We start from the raw sequence: 17,775 nt of genomic DNA, 5'->3' as shown, positions 1-17,775 counted from the left end.
TGAGGAACAAATAAGGGACAAATGTGATTGATTTTTATTTTTAACTGTGTTGGAGGAAATTTAATTTAAAAAAAAAGCCAAAAAACAGGTTACCAGGTAAAGATGAGTATTATTCTACCAAGGGAGCAGTATCAAAAGTGCAGAGGTCATGTTGATGTTGAATCACTTGCCTCCCTGCTCATGATTTGTCCTGAAGAGAGGTCAGTGTGGTAAGGTCCTGGCATTCAGGTATTCTGCCCTTCAATTCATTTGCAGGATGTTTGTCTAGCAATATATTTCAGGAAAGGAAGAGAAGGGAATATATTTCCTTAAATAACATTTAAGGAAGCTAACATTCCCATAGTTTACCATGTGTTCATTTTGCTTGCCATATGCATTGTACTATATGTCACCTTTTGTTCTGCACCATGAATTTGTAATAGGGGCAAAGGAATCTTTTTCTCCAATTCAATGAACATTTATTAAGCACCTGTGGGCAAGGGACCATGCTTGGTACTGGGAGAAAGACAAAAATGAAATGGTACCAGTTCTTAAGAAGTTTATATTCTATTGGCATACACAACAGGTATTCAGTCAACGTGCATTTATTAGGCACTTACTCTGTGCCAGGTACCAGGCTAAGCACTGGGAATACAAATAGGAGCAAAATGAAAGGCAGTCCCTGCCCTCAAGGAGCTCACATTCTAAAGGAGGAAGCAGCTGAAAATGGTGGGGAAGCGTGCTAGAGAAAAAAGTCTACAGAGTCAGGAGAAAAGTATGGAGAAGAATGAAGAATGATGAGTCCTTCCTTCACGTGGGAGTTCCAGGAGGAATTGACCAATCAGAGGAAGAGGCCATAGGTGTAGAGAGATATTCTAGGGTCAGAGGCTGGTGGGACATGCTGGAGAGTCAGGAGCGGAACCCAGAGAGGAATGGAGTAAACATGGAGGGCTGGGCCCTTCCCTGAAATGAACAAAGAACTAAGAAAAAGCACATCAAAGCCAGCATTCAAGAAATAACTGGTAACTTTGGGGATAGTGGTTTTAGGAATGATAGAGTCAGAAGCCAGATTGCAAGGAGCTGAGAAGTGAGTAGGTTGTAAAGAAATTAGGCAGTGGATGAGATTATACCTAGTTAGCATTTATATGGCACTTTAAGGTTTGCAAAGCACTTTACAAATATTATTTCATTGGATCCACACAATTCTTGAAGGTAGATACTACTATTATCCCCATTTTATAGTTGAGGAAACTGAGGCAGACAGCATTTAAATGCCTTGTTTAGGGTCATACAGCCTGTAAGTGTCTTAGGTCAAAATTAAACTCTGGTCTTTCTAACTTTGTCTAATTCTCCATCTACTGTGCCAACTAGCTGTCCTTACAACTCTTTCTGAGAATTTAGCAGAGAAAGGGAGGTGAGATGTAGATAGGATAATTTGAAAGGATGGCAAGGTCAAGTGAAGGATTTTTTGAGTTTGTAACTTTTAAAAATTGTCACTGATATCTTTTGTTTTTATATCACCTTCCTTTCACACTATATGCCATTCCTCTCCTCCACCGAAGAGCAATATAACAAAGGCGGGGGAAAGTTCTTCAGATATAACCAACACACAGAGCCAAACAGTATGTACAACATTCTGCACTAATACCCACAGCTCTTTACTTCTACAATAGAGAGAGGTGCAGTCTCTTCTCTCTTCTTTGGGGCCAAGTTTGATCATCATAATCATACAGCATTCAATTTAGTGGATGTGTTCTTTCCATTTACATTGTTACAGGGTATACTTTTTACCTTGAGTACTTGTGTTGAGGTTTAGAAGTTAGGGGTGCTGGAACCTCAAAATCATGACACACGGGTTCTGCCCAAAAGTATTCGACCCAAGCCTTCTTTCAGCCAAAGACAAAGTTTATTAAAGATGAGCCATATAGGCCAGACTCTTAAGGAATCTGAACATTTGTGACACTTGTAAGGATGAACAGGCATGAGGAAGTCTCAGGCCCTAAATGGTGGCAAGGATGGATCTTACATACAGAAAGACTATGGAAGGGATCTAGGAGTGGTCAAGTAGTTTGGGGTGCCTGGAGAAGGGGCTGGGAGAAGGGTTGTCTTGATGGGTGTGGCCAGTAAGCTGGGGTGACGGGAGGGTCTAGGGAGGATCTTGTTGGGAGTGACTGGGAGGTTGAATAGGCCATCCAGGAATAGACAATGGAGGGCTAGGCTTAATTAGGGTAACAAAGAATTGGAAGATTGGGCCTAGGAGATAAAAAATGGCTATTTGAGTGGATTATCAGGCAACTGCTTGAGACTTCCCTCACCAAGTGAGTTCAAAGAAAGTTCAAGGGTTTCCTGGGGCTGGCAGACAAAGTGGACCCAAATTCTTTTTGGGGTGAGGGGCAAAGGTCTCAGCTTGGGCCCACATCCCATCACTTGTACTGAAGTAGACTCAAACTATATATGGGATTCACCATGTAATCTTTGGGTGGGAGCAAGGACCCAAAGAGATTGGTATTTTGAGTCAGAGCCTAAAATTGGACCTGATATGAGCCCAGAATTTTTTTGGGGGGTGTCTTGGCCATCAGCATGATTATGTGACTTTTTCAAAAGGGTTTCAACAGCATAGGAGCAGGAGGTAAAAGGGGAAATGATAGGGATGACCCAGGTTTAAAGATTGCTAGGTTATAAGCAGCTGTAGGAAAAGAGAGCAAGGGATTTTGGAGAATAGAATACAGGTGGGTGGAGGTCAGTGTATATAGTTCAATTGCTAAACTATTGAGGCAAGGCAGTGAAGTGAGGAAATTGAGGCCAGAGCATTATTTAGGGATGGGGAAAAGAGGAAGATGTGGAGGGCCTGGAAATCATGGGGCTTAATAAATACTTGTTGATTGATTGCTTGATCTCACCATCACTGTTACTACCAATTCCATGATCTTGAATTCTGAAATGCTTGTGTATGATAAAAAAAAAAATCTCCTAGACCTTCCAGCCTTAGCTCACTCCTAGACATTCATCCTCATTGACCTTCACTGTGATTTTCTGGGAACACAAAGACAAAAAATGAAACAGTTCCTGCTCTCAAGGAAGGCATAGTCGATAAGACTGCTAGACTTGGAATCAGGAAGACTTGAGTTTGAATCCTGCCTTAGGTGAGATAACATGTGCATTAATAAGCATACACAGAATAAATACAAGGTGGTGGGGAAAGATACTGCTTGCTTTTGGGAGGATTAGGGAAGGGATGTGGGACTTCCAGTGCAAAAGCACGGAATAGGTGAAGGAGTGTCCTATGTGAGAAACAAAGAGATCAATTTAGCTGGACTGCAGAGTATGTAAAGTAGTAAGTAATGGGGCTGAAAAGATAAATTATGATCAGATTGTGAAAGACTTTAAAACAAAGGATTTTATAGTCGATCCTAGAAGTAACAGGGAGCCATGGGAGTTTATTAGAGTGACATGATCATACCTGGGCTTAAGGAAAATTTTTTTGCAGCTGTGTGAGAATGAATTGGGATTGGGGGAATTTTGAGGCAAACCATTAGGAGACCACCTCAATAGGCTGAAGCTGATGAGGGCCTCAACTAAGACAGTGACTGCATGAACAGTGGAACCCAAAGTCCATTGGCATGGGACCTTCTCCTCACTGGTGGAGATCAATGCCCTGGTCACATTTGAAGGGCAGGGTGTAGTTGATGAGAAGAGAAGAGAGAGTTCTAGTCTGCTCAGGTTTCTTCACTTTCTTTGAATAAGACACTGGGAAGAAGCCAACATAAGAGAGAGCTCCTAGATCTCATCCAAGGGGAAGTTCCCTAAAGTCTCTAGTATAGCAAAGTGGGGATAGGGACATGATGGAGATTGTCAGCTCTCAGGTTGGTTTCTTCCCAGAGTTGTCTTATTTTCACTTCAGCAACCTTAAGTAGAATTGGCAAAATCAATCTTCTCTTTCCAAACTAAGCCAGAAGCAACTCAAGAAATTTGAATAAAGAGAAGAGACCCGAAGGCACTCAACAGACACTGAAGAGACCTGAATGTATGGGAGCTCTCCTCTCTCTGCTTCTCACCAACTCCACCCTACCCTGTTCATTGTTCAGTTGTGTCCCACTCTTCATGACCTCCTGCACCATACTGTCCATGGGGTTTTCGTGGCAAGGGTACTGGAGGTTTGCCATTTCCTTCTCCAGTGGATTAAGCCATACAGAGGTTAAGTGACTTGCCCTCGGTCACACAGCTATTAAGTGTCTGAGGTAGGATTTGAACACAGGTCTTCCTGACTCCATGACTCTATCCACTGCCCATCCATGGGAAGGCATTGACCTCCACCAATAAGGAGAGTATGTAATACCAATGGGCTTCAGGACTCCCTTTTAGTGAGAAGTGGTCCTAGGCAGCTAGATGGCTAGACTTAGAAGAATCAGTAAGACTTAAGTCTGAATCCTGCCTTAAGATATTTTGGCCCTGGGCAAGTCACTTAAAGTCTCTCAGCCTCCATTTCCTCATCTGTCAAATAGGGATAATAATAGTATCTACCTTGCAGTGTTGTTGAGATGTATGTATGTATGTGTGTGGGCATATATATGTGATTATAACAGCTAATATTTATATTGTGCTTTAAGGTTTGCAAAGTGATACATACAAATGATATATATTTATATAAACGATATATATAAATGATGATAAGATTTGCAGTGATATATAATTTAGTATTTGTACACATAAATGACACAGATACACAAATAACTAACATCTATGTGGTGTTCATAAGTGATATATATGTATATGTGAATGATAACTAATATTTATACTGTGCTTTAAGGTTTGCAAACTTAATACACAAATGATATATATATAAATAAATGATATATATAAATGATAGCTAATATTTATATTGTACTTTTAGGTTTGCAATGATATATAAATATGTATTTATACACATAAATGACATAGATACCTAAATGATAACATTTCTATCGTGTTCATAAGTGATATATAAATACATGTAAATGATAACTAATATTTATATTGTGCTTTAAGGTTTGCAAAGCAATTAGCTATTATCATCATCATTTAATCAGCCTTACTACTGTCATTTAGTCCAACCTCCTCCTCTTACGGATGAGGAAATCGATGATTTGAGAAGTTAGGTGGCTTGTATATGTATGGCTATACAGCGCCTAAGTGTCCGAGGCAGGATTTGAACCCAGAGGACTGATACAAGATGTTACGGAGACAGGAATAACAAGCTCTGGCAATGGATCGATAATCGGCACACTGAGGAGTGGGGAAGGCTACAAGGTCTGAAGGACGTTTGGCGTGCTCACAGGGGGTAGGCTGCCATCAGCGGCACCATTCGCGGCGGTCGTTCCCAGGGCTAGTTCCACCAGTCCTTCCCGCCCTGGGAGGGGTAGTACATCTCTAGAAACCTTGGTTCCGTAAGCTGACACAGGCGGCAGCCAAACGTGAAGATCGCGGCATCTTCTTCCGGGTCAAAAGGAAGACATCTTTCTAAAGGCTCACCCTAGAGACCAACTCCCCTACGAGTGACCCGCAACTACTCGGGATGGCTTTTCCCATCAGCCCCCGGGGCCGCCGGCTCCGTTTCCACCGGCGTGGTGAATTCTGGGGTTTGAGTGCCCTCCTAACCCGGTGGAGTCTACGATTCTCAACCCCACAACTCCTAGGGCAAACGCATCATCCCCTGTCACGCATGGCTGCCCCTACGGCGCGCAGCCGCAGAGCCACGAATATCCTTCCCTCCGGCTTCCCCAGTCCGTTAGGCGGCAGCAGATTTCGTGAACGTCACGCACATTTCTGAACGCCGATCGGCCCCGCTCCCGTGTGCTGAGAAGAGCTGGTGGCGGGGAGGAGAAGGGGCGTTTGGGAATTATAGTTCTCAGGTTTCATTGGGTAAGGGCGCGCCCCCTGCCTGGGCTCGGGGTGGAACTTCAGTTCCCGGCCTTCTGCCCAGAGTAGGAGGGGCCTGTAGGAAAAGGGGCGGAGAGTTGAGAAAAAAGGTGGGAGGAGCCATGAGAGAAGCCTAGCCGAAGGGGTGGGGCCTCGTGTAGCTGAACCGCCGTTGCCTCCGCCTCCGCCTCCGCCGGGGGTCTGGGAAATCTTCCCCGAGAGTCCGCGAGGATCCTGTCCACGCACGCGGGGGTCAGGCAGGCGGGTGCACGCGCGCGCACTGTCTTGGAGAGGGTGGTCGCGCGGGGGAATCCCCTCCCCACCTGCGCCTCCGTCTCCCGCCTTCTCCCCAGCCTTCCTCCGACCCCGGGACGCCAGGGAGCCCGGCGCGGTGGGGGCGCGAGGTGGAGCGGGCGGGGGCGGCCAATGCGAAACTGGCTGGTGCTGCTGTGCCCGTGTCTGCTCGGGGCCGCGCTGCACCTCTGGCTGCGGCTGCGCTCCCCGCCACCCGCCTGCGCCTCCTCCTCCTCCTCCTCCTCTTCCTCCTCCTCCGGGGCCGGCCCTGCAGGTGAGCCTCGGGAAAGGTGAGGTGGGGCGGGGGGCGGGTCTCAGCGCCGCGGGGGGAGGGGCAGGGGCCGGTTCCGAGCCTCGTCTGCCCCCCCCCCACCCTCCTCGCTTTACCACCGAGATTTGCAGGAGTGAGGGAGACCGCAAAACAGTCACAATAGTGACGACCAACCTTCTGCAGCGCTTTAAACCTTGGCAGGAGCTTTCTCATCTGATCCTAGAGTAAAAGCCACGTACCGGCGAAAGCTAATATGTGTGTTTTTTCTTATTCTCCATACAGAAAACCTCGCCGGCGGGAGCGATCTCTGCTCCCTTTCCTTCCAGCCTTTTTTGCACACATGCATGCACACGCATACACACACGTAATCACTACTGGAAGTCCTTCCTTCGCCTGTGTCCAGGCTGGCCTCGTCCGACTTGCTCAGGGCCAGCTTTGGGCTGTTCTAGACCCCATTTCTCCCTAAGCTCAAAGTTTGTTTACACAGGATTGTTGGGACCCATTGCAACCTTCCTTTAAAAAAAAAAAATCTGGTTTTTGTGTGAAGAATAACTGCTGTAAGTGTTGTAGTTTTGTTTTGTTTTTTTTTGCATGCTTGAGAGAGTTGAAACGGATCCAGACTTGAAATAGGCATGGCTCTGGTGGAAGTTCTGTTTCAATTTAGTTCTCAGGTTCCACCAAATAGAGTATAAATGAAAATAGTCAAAGTCCTTTTTTATTTGATCATATCCATGTTTTGGTGAAGTATTTCTTTTAAAAAGAAATTCTTTGCTCTTGAGCACAAGGTCTTTGGCCCTGGAAAACAGTATTCAGGCTTCGGTTAATCAAAACATTTTAAGAAGAAAAACTACGATTAGGAAAGAAAGTTGTGATTGTATAAGAATCCTTTAGAGTGGTTAGGGAGCATATCTGTTGTTTTATGTTTAATTCTTCTGGGAAATTATCCATTATCCCCTAAAAAGTAGAATTCTCTGGTAACCAAAAGTTTATAAGACAAGAATGGAATATTTGGGAATCCTTAACTGTTCTGACTAATTAGTGATAATTCTTAGACCTTGATAGGTTAACATTTTTTGGTTATTGTTTTGATTCTGTTTCCCTGAAAGAAGCAGTACAAGCAAGTTGAAGAGGCTTCTTTGTGTTGCCCTTACGATTAAGTCCTGTTCAAATAGGATTTGATGACATATCTAGTGTTGCAGTTCTTTTAAGTTCCATGGAAAAAAGATTTTTAAGTTTCTCCAAATTGGAATGAGCAGTAATTTATCACACTTAAGGATCAGTAATGCCCTGTGCCTTCTGCTAGGTTTCTACTTGGTTTCCTTTATGGGCTTTTTTTTTTTTTTAATAGCATGATGTACTCATAATGTTAGTCAGCAGGTATTTATGGAATACCCTCTGGGTGTATATGCCCTTACAAGGTGCTTGGGGTGACATAAACAAGAATAAGTAAACTTTATGCTCATAATTTAGTTGTTGGTGGTATTGTTCAGTCATGTCCAACTCTTCATGACACTGAAGACCATAGCACACCAATATTTTCCATGGGGTTTTCTTGGCAGAGATACTAGAGTGGTTTGCCATTTGCTTCTTCAGTGGATTAAGGCAAACAGGTTTAAGTGACTTGCCCAGGGTCACACAGCTAGCAAATGTCTGAGGGTGCATTTGAACTCAGGTCCTGACCCCGGGCCCTACACTCTATCTACTGTACCACCTTGTGCCCAGGTGTCATTAATTAGCATAGAAGAAAATAGCCTTGTAAGCTTCATAACCTCTAAAAATGATTATTTTATATCTAATCCAGTGATGCCCTCATGTACTAATGTATCCCAATATAATAGGGTCATAGAACCTTTGAATTTGAAGGTTATTTAAAAGTAGTTTAATTCAGAATCCCACCCAATGCTGGAGTTTCTTTTATGGAATCTCACTTGGTAATCCTACCTCTGTATGTAAGGTCAACCACAACAGTAACAATCTCTCCAGAGGAAACCCATTCCTTTGTTGGACAACTCTAATTGAGATAAACTTTTGTTTTTAGGTAGATCTGCCTCCTGGTGATCAACCTTTGGCCCCTGCTGTGCCCTCTTGGTACAACATAAAACAAATGTTTTACCTTTTTCCATGTGGTAAATCTAAAGCTGTTTAAAGGCTGCTGTTATATTTCCATAAAGGAGGGGTAGATTTGCTTAAGGCATGGCCCTATGCAAGTCCAAGGAACCTGAGAACTTTGGAGAGCTGGACCACTTCCTAGTGGATTAAACACTAGGGTAATTGAGGGAGTGGGCTAAGAGGACCTGCAGGAGTCCGGACCAGGAGTCAAGAGGATCTGCCTTAGACACTTAACTAGGTGGTCCTGGGTTTTTCTTTGTGGGCTTGTTTCCTTATCTGTAAAAAAAGAAGGTGGGATTTGAAGGAAGCTGGCTCCTTAGGTGGAGTTTAGGAGGGAGAACGTTCTAGGCATGAAGAAGCTGTGGTAGGCTTGCTACTTTTCTTTACCTCTAATGTTGTATTAATTTTTACAAATCTGGTTTCTGTAAGAGAGATAGTCTTATGGAGACTGCATATTGCCATTTATAGGTATGCAAGAGAATATTTTGTCTGAGTTTGCCTTCTTGGATACAACTACTGCAGCATAACTAGATAATGACATACCATTTCCTGTTTTTATTTTCTGCCATTTTTGCACTAAATTAATGGAATAAAGGGGTGATAATGAAAGAACAAAGCTGAAATAACGTGCACTGTGGACAGAAAGTACATTGCAATGATTTTTTTAGTAGCTGCTTCTTTGGAGTCGTTTCCATGTTTTAGATGGCTGTGGATCCTGTCTTTATTAAGTGTTGATTGTTTAAATGTATACAAAAAATTATTATTGTACACAAGGGAACAGATTCAAATTATTAGTTATAGTAAACATAACTATGACCTTTGGTTAAGGTCATGTGAAGTAATCTATTTTAATCTTGTGGGTTTTTTCACTTGAGTTTGATGTTTTATTTTTAGGTATGGAGATAAATTTGAAAAACTTCTTATCGTAGACTTTGCACAGCCTCTGGAACATAGTGCCTTGTATGTAGTTGTTGCCAATAAATGTTGATTTTATTTTACTTTTTATTATTACTCTCTTTTCTGTGGTATTTATGTTATTTTGTATTTAAATATAGCACAGTTTTGAAAATTCTGCATATTCAGTGACTTTGTAATTAAAGTAGAACTTGTCTAATTGATCTCTACAATTGTGGATTTCCTTGTTAGAAGTCTCTAATGAAAATCAGGACATTACCATCTGCTCTGCTACTTGGCCTTTCTATCTGATGTGCAGCTGAAACCTTCTTTATGTGTGTCTCCCTATTAGAATGTGAGGGTCTTTGAGAGCCGAAACTGTCTTGTGTTTCTGTTTGTAGCTCCAGCACTGACCACAGTGCTTTGTATAGAGTAAGTACTTAAAAAAGATGCTTTGTTATAGGATCATAGAGTTAAGGTTCATCTGAAGCATAATAGATTTTGCCCTAGGGCCCCTTATTTTAACTTTTTGTGCCCTTAGTTTTCAGTCATGTTTCTTGTAAGAAACACCTTGTTAGATTCTGCTTTCTATTCCATTCTTCTGTCTTCTGTTTTATGGATGAGTTCATCCCATAGAGATAGAATTGGAAAGAATTTGAGAATTCAGAGAGCCAGCTTCCACATTTTACAAATGAGGAAACAGACCCAGAGATTTGCCCAAAATTTCCCAGTTATTACATGTCTGAGGCAGAGCTGAACACAGGTCTTCGTGTTTATAAAGTACATTAGTTAATAAAATAACTTTGCTCAAATCCCTCCATGTGGCTACTGAAGAGATTTTCCTGTTGATTATGCCACTCTTCTACCCAGTAAATTCCAGTTGCCCTCATTGCCTCTAGGATTAAATATAACCTCTTCTGTTGTGTTATTTAATGCCCTCCATTATCTGACCTTACCATAACTTTCCAGCCTTATCATACATTACTCCCTACTTTCCTCCTGCAGCCAAATTGGCTTTCTTTTGATTTTTTACAAGACTCCAGTTACCATCTGTGAGCCTTTGTACTGACTGTTCCCCATACCCAGTAGACACCTTTTTCACTTCCACCATCTAGAATCCCCGGTTTCCCTTGACTTTGTTCAAAAGCCCCTTGTACAATAAACCTTTCCTGATTACTACTCAGGTGCTAGTGGCTGACCTCTCGAAATGACTGTGTGTGTCTGTCTGTCTGTCTGCTTTATAGAATATAAGGTCCTTCAGGGCAGGAGCAACGTAATTTTTGTCTTTGTATACCCAGACCCTGGTAAATAATAGGTGATTAATAAATGCTTATTGACTGGTTGATTGTTCACAACAGCCCCCTCCCCAAGCGAAGTATTAATAATGTCTTACCATATCTATCAAGTAGAAGAGGAAACAGACTCAGAGAGGTTGCCAAATGTCACATAGTTTGTAAGTAGGTGGACAGAGCCCATATTTGACTCAACCCCAAGTCCAGTAAGACACTTCAAGTTTTTTAAAAATGTATGTTGATGCCTTTTTTATGCAACATTCAAGATTCCATATATACTGCCCACTCGGAAACCTTTCTAAAAAAAGCAGTGATGTTAAACTCACAGTGTCTGACAATGTATACAACCTTCGTGGTGTACTCTCCCACCTCTCTAGAGAGAGAAGGGAAGTGCACTTAGTGTTTTTCCTTTATATTCCCCTGAAGACCAGTGTAAAGTGTTTAAGTTTTACTATAGTGACAGCATTCAGATTTCCCAAGAATTAAGTGTTTAAGTTTTACTATAGTGACAGCATTCAGATTTCCCAAGAATTATGTTACTAAGGTATCAATGCCTATTTCAATGAATGAAATGTATACTTTTGTTGTGAGGAGGAAACTGAAGTACAAGAAAATAATGGTTTGCTAAGATAATGAGGCTTATAGAGCATAGATTCCTAAAGTGTCGTGTCGTTCCCCCCCCCAGCAGGGAGGCAGTAGTAGTGTTGGGTGCATTTGGGGGGGCGTTGAATAAAAATAAAGGGCGGTGGAAGCATAAGGAAAGAAAAGATAAGAAAATTTTGAAAAACCTTGCGTGCATGTTTCATCTGTTGTGTAACAGAGTTAAAGTCGTAGTGATTACATTATTTTCCAAATAAACACACAAAATGCAAATTATAACTGATCAGTGCAAGTCCGCCTATAGGTTTTAACAAGCCAGTGTTAGCAGGCGAGCATGTTGTACATTGTTGGGAAATCTAGCATGCATCAACAGGAATATGAGCATGTAATGACTTACACTGCTGTACAGTTACATGACATAATATTGCGTCATCAAAATTTCAATGCAGAAAAAACAAATTTACAATAAATTATTACATTTAAGATGTGTCTTTTTAAAATTTATTTTTCTGAAATGATACAAATTAAAAAAAGTTAAAGAGTAGATTTCAGGGAGGGGGGTGCTGAGTATTTTTTTAAGGGGGTGCTAGCTTAGGAACCTCTGCTATAGAGCATCTGATCTCTTTCATCTCATTATATGCTTCCAGTGAGTTTAGTTAATCGATCAGCAACAGTTTATTAAGCATCTACTACGTACCAAGCACTTTCCTAGCTATTAGAGATAAAAAGACAAAAATAAGAGTGCTTACCGTCAAGGAGGACATGTTTTAATGGAGGAGGATATTACAGTAGTTCAGGCAAGAATGAGGGCTTGATCTGAGGGAGGAAGCCATGTCAACAGAAAGGAGATAGGAGAGATGTAGAGATAGAAATGACAAAATTTGGTAAGTGAGTGAATATGTGGGGTGAGGGAGAGTGAAGGGTCAAAGATAATGCTCAGATAGTGAACGTGGGTGACTGGAAGGAATAGAGAATTCATAATAGGAGGTAGGTTTTGTAGAAAAGTTCTGTTTTGTACAAGGTGAGTTTGAGATGGACATGGGACATTTAGTTTGAAGTTTCCAGACGGCATTTGGAGGTTCAGATGACTAGGGTTAGATGTTTAGATTTGGGAGTAATCTTCATGGGAGCTGATGGAAGTTTCCAAGTGAAAGAATGTAGAGCAGTAGTGTCAAATAGAAGTGGGGCTACTAAACTGTGCACAAGGATCCCTGTGGACTACATATTGACTTAGAAAGCCATTCTGTTATATTTTTGTTTATTTTGTCAAATATTTCCCAATTATATTTTAATCTGTGGGGAAGAAGAGACCTGTGTGTTTGATGCCTCTCGATAGAATAGAGCCATTAACGTTCAGCTCTCGAATATTTGGGGCTGTGTAATCTACTTTCTAGCTGTTCACCTTATCTCTACTTAACCTGCTCAAAATGGGATGCTAATAGCTAGCAGTAGCCTATATAGAAATATAGGCAGAGTAAAGAAACCATCGTGGCAGGCTGAATAAGCTTCCTAAAAACTTCCCTGCGTGCTGCAATGTGAAAGGGAGTACAAGGTAGGAAAGTTTTAGAGTGTGTTCTAACCCTTTCAACCTGCTTGACTTAAGTCTTTCTGGTCCACTTCCCAACTTGGCTTTCTGTCTCTGAGAAGGTGGGAATTTTCAGTTATCTGTTTGAAAAACTTGGTTGACCTTGAGAATTGGTCCAAGCTGGAGCAGCTCAGTGGCACAGTGGATAGAGCACCAGCCCTGGATTCGGGAGGACCTGCGTTCAAATCTGGCCTCAGACACATAACACTTTCTAGCTGTGTGACCCTGGGCAAGTCATTTTACCCCATTGTGTAGCCAAAAAAAGAGAGAGAGAGAATTGGTCCAGGCCCTCCTAAGTTACTGATAGGATGACAGCCTTCGCTTTGACCTTGGCCTTACTACCCTACTGCTAGGTCATTTTGGCTGCCATCCTACTAGAATATTTTCCAATTCATTTCTTTAATATTCATTTTACATTTGGGTTGACTCCTCTGTGCCCCTGAAGACTTTGTTTGATTTTGTAGTCTGTGTTGCCAGTGTGAACGTTATATTTTGTTGTTCAGTCTTTAAGTCATGTCTGACTCTTTATGACTCAGTGGACCATAGCATGCCAATACTGTTCATGGGGGTTTCTTGGCAAAGACACTGGAGTGGTTTGCCATTTCTTTCCCAGTAGATTAAAGCAAACATAAGTTTAGTGACTTGCCCAGGGCCACACAGCTAGTGAATATCTGAAGCCAGATTTGAACTCGGGTCTTCCTGACTCCAAGCCTAGCACACTATCCACTGAGCCATCCAGCTGCCTCAGATGTTCTATTAGCTAGGCTTTATTAGCACCACTGGACATCGCAACCCATGAAACAAAGTTGATGAGCAAACTAGGATAAAATTGCTTTCCTTTTTTAAAAAAAAAATCTTTCCTATTGCTTTTATTTGCCAAAATCTTATTAATGACAATTTCAACAAATGGAAAAATACAAAAATCTATCAAATAAGGAATAAAATTCAAGCTTATTTACATTTTGAATTCAAAAAAGACATTAATGCCCTGATTTCTTATCCATCTGTGTATCACGTTTCATTGCTATTTTCTTTTTATTCTTTATATTTGTAATTTTTTGCAGCCTGTTTTACATAAAGTCCTATTCCAGTGCCTCATGATGGTATAAGTGACCTTGAGTTCCCAAAGCTAAGGTTTCAAGTATAGGCCCAGGAACAAACTGCATCTGTATTCATTGTCTAAAGACCCATTTAAGCACAGAGGGGCTCTTTACCAGGCTGGTCATGGAAACTGCCAAAGGCCATATGTATGCTGTTTGAGGGGTTTCAGTCTGCATCAATAAAAGAAATGCCCATGCCAACAAAAATCACAGATCCTTGAAGTACATACAATACAATGACAATTCCTTGTGCTGGTAACACAGGTTAATCAATTTCCCAGTTTTTAGACATAAATATTTTTGCTAGGTTTTCTATTACTATATGTAAAGCAACTATAAATATTTTGTATAGAAAAGTCTTTTAATAGTAACATTAGGAGACAGACCTATTAATACAAGGCTTCTTAATCCTGGACCCATTAACTTTAAAAAATATTTTTATAATGTCATTTCAATAAAATTGATTTCCTTTCTAATTCTGTGTATTTTATTGTATACGTTTAAAAAAATCATTTCTGAGAAGGACTCAACACACTTCCAAAATTATCCATGAAATAAAAAAGACTAAGAACCCTCTTTGGTGAGACTAGATCAAAGTGTTTTCCTTCATGTATTTGGTATGAAACTGGCCTACCATCTCTTCCCCAAATTGTTGTTCCTTGTCCTATTATACTTTCTTTGTCCTGTTTGTCTGGAAAGCACTGTCCCTTCACCTCTGCCTTTTTGGGTCCATATCCTTCATCAGGGCATGGTTCAAGTACCCCCTTCTATACAAAGCCCTTCCTCTTAATCCCTCTCCCCAATAGTGTACTTTCACTCTTAAAATTACTTTACATTTACATATATGTAAACGTGTTCCTCATAGAATATAAAATTCTTGTTTTTGTCTTTGGGTCCCTATTACAAAACAAGGTGCCCACCTCATATTAGGCACTTAATAAGTGGTTGTTGAATTTATTTAAGTCAGTGATAAGGACCCACATCACCAAGTGCTTACTGGACATTTCAAATTAGATGTCCCCCTAGGCATCTTAAACTCAGTGTGTAGTGCAGAGCAGGGTTTAGTAGGGAAAGAAAGATAAGTGGTTGTGGTCAGTTAATGAGATTTCAAACTTATGCATCTTGGAGGCGAGCTAATTCTTCGAACTGGTAAGGGCTAAGATGTTTCTGTATTAGTTTGTGGCTGAAGTGGGATAGAGAAAGAAGTTGGAGTTGAGGTTGAGGAATTGAGAGATCAAGTTGCTAAAGTATTATCAATTTGAAATTAAAGTCCCTGAGGATAATAGCAGGGGATAGGGTGGAGAAAATTGTTTATGAGCCAGATAATAAATTCATTGGGGAAAAAAAAAGATGGGAGAATGTCTTGGAAGGCAGTATATAATAGCAGTGATGGTGGGGAAAGAGTGGTACAAATAACCCTCTTAAGAGTAAAGGTGGAATTGTGGCCTAGTGAGTGAAGGCAGGGAGTGGGAGGAGAAGTCTTCACAAGTGGAAAAGTTTGCAAGGGATAGGGTTTCTTTGGTGGAGCCAAGTTTCTGTAAACGCAAAAGTGGTTGAAAGAATGTTGGTTGAAAATATAGGTGGGGGTGAGAGAGGCTGATTTGAAAAGTGCAAGGGCTGGTTTGAAAAGGAATATTCCATGTGGTGGGATATTGCTAGGGCATGATGCATTTACTTGGAGTGAGACCTGGGAAGAGTAGAAGTGTTGATTCAAAAGATATGACTGGAGTTGAGAAGCCACTGCAATGGTAGGTAGATTGCTGTCATGAGCTCCCTGGCTGCACTAAACCCAAAAAGGATTTGCCATCAGTCTTTGCCATAGTTGAATAGAACCTGGTGAATGTGTACCTCTGGGAGATGTCTTCTCTGAAGTTTCCCTGCTTCTGATTGAGGAGGGACCAGGTAAGGTTGGTGAATTGAGCCCTGCCTGTTTGAGTTTTTGTGTGCTTAATGCTGAAGTTTCTAAAACTGGTCAGTAGAGGAGAACACAGTGGACAGCCCTACTTCTAACATGTTTTTCTCTCATTCCTTTCAGCTAGGTCCTCAGGTCTTCTCTAAGCAAATTTAAACTTAAGGTGAATGAAATCTTATCTTTTACTGATCTGTAAACTATAAAGTGAATATCTTTTCTCCAAGACCTTAGGTGGTTCCTTTCTCCAAAAGGGCTGATTTTCCCCCCACACTTTTGGGTTGTTAGATAAGGAATTTGTTGACCCTAAAATTATTTAACATTAAAGGGTTACAGAGTTATTGAAAGATGCTGACTTCTTCAAGCAGAGAATATTTAGGTTTTGTCTATCCAGGGAATAGAATGATGATTGACTTGCTTCCCTAAACCGATTCTTTGGTTTAAAGAATTTAAAATATTGAAATAAATATTTTATTTTTTCAAATATTTTCAAATGTCTTAAAATATTTTTCTATTTTAAATATTTTTTTAAAATTTTAACATACATTTTTTTGGTACTGTGGTTATTTTTGATGCATAGGATGCATCTAAATATTTATCACTTATTTCCAGATCAACTGACTTTATTTCCTCAGTGGAAATCAAGACATTATGATGTGGTAGTTGGTGTGCTGTCAGCTCGAAATAATCATGAACTACGAAGTGTGATCAGGAACACCTGGTTGAAGCACTTGAAACAGCATTCAGAATTAAGTCAACGGTAAGTTGTTTCGTATTTCAGTGCCTTGCTGGATATATAGAAACATAGAGTAGGAAACAGTTATCCTGAACATTTATTTTGAAGATTAGACTGTTGCCAGTGTAGGAGAAGTTATTATGTCTAGCTACAGTTATGCCCAAGAAATGAATTTAACTGAATTACTTTTAATCATATAATGGGAGAAGAGTATTTGTTGAATGTTTTTATTTTAAATACCAGTGTTTTAATTTTAAAATAGCGTATTTTACATGCTGTAGCCTTAGAATGAGGGATATTACACATTGACTATGTAGCTATGCCATAAACTTTTTCTCACTAACTCCACAAAATTAACTTTTTTAAAATCAAGGTACACATAAAATGAAATTTTGTGGAAAAATTTAAGTCCTGTGTGAAGTAATATTTGTGATGTGTACTGTATTCTTATTCTTAAGTTTCTTGCAGGGAGTTTTGGTAAAATACCTTATCTGTTGGCTTTTAGATAAAACACATAACAGGCTAACAAAAACTCAGTGCCCTTTTCTCTCTTGTCAGCTGACTAGCCAGTCTCAAGATGATAGTGGGGATTAGTGGAAGGGATATCTATGTAAGGAGAGGTTTATAGTGGTGGATTGATGTGCCTTTCTGGCAGGCATCGACCCAAAGCTATTTAGGGTTGGGTAACTTAAGAGCCAAATTACTGAAAGTGAATTTCATGGTCACCAACAGTTAGCTCTAAGAAATACAGATTTCAAGTCTTTATTTCCTACTGTTTTCATTCTTTTGAAGGCATTTACTAAAGGTTCTTTCATGTCTTGATCCCTAAGTAATTGTAGGACTGTAATCCTTCAGATCGTGTATAAGTGAATTTTGAAAATTATTATTTAATTATTGGAAAAGAATTTCTTAATTGAAATGCATTTTATCTTTTACCAATTTGCCTCATCTTGCTTTCACTTTAATAATCTTAGTGGCTTGTTTTTGAAACTGATTGGATATCCTTGTAAGCCTAGGTAAAAATTTCTTCCTGCAATTACATCTGTTGCCTTTATAGTTTTGTTTGAGAATGTGCATATAACATGGCTAAAAGCCATCTAGGACGAATGTC

The 17,775-nt window shown here is 40.6% G+C and overlaps 1 protein-coding gene across 1 annotated transcript in view; it reads left to right on the top strand.

Moving 5' to 3' along the window:
• The first annotated feature begins 6,300 nt into the window (after positions 1 to 6,300).
• Positions 6,301 to 17,775, top strand: part of LOC114049686 (UDP-GalNAc:beta-1,3-N-acetylgalactosaminyltransferase 2) — a 37,317-nt gene continuing 25,842 nt past the window's right edge. The window contains exons 1-2 of the mRNA XM_027871010.1: positions 6,301 to 6,442; positions 16,541 to 16,688. Coding sequence (XP_027726811.1) covers positions 6,301 to 6,442; positions 16,541 to 16,688 — 290 coding nt within the window. The remainder of the gene's footprint in view (positions 6,443 to 16,540; positions 16,689 to 17,775) is intronic.

The sequence above is a fragment of the Vombatus ursinus genome, unplaced genomic scaffold (assembly GCF_900497805.2).
Source record: "Vombatus ursinus unplaced genomic scaffold, bare-nosed wombat genome assembly UNPS02014798.1, whole genome shotgun sequence".
NCBI lineage: Eukaryota > Metazoa > Chordata > Mammalia > Diprotodontia > Vombatidae > Vombatus > Vombatus ursinus.
The sequence above is the reverse complement of the archived record's forward strand: the minus strand, read 5'-3'. Positions and strand labels throughout refer to the sequence as shown.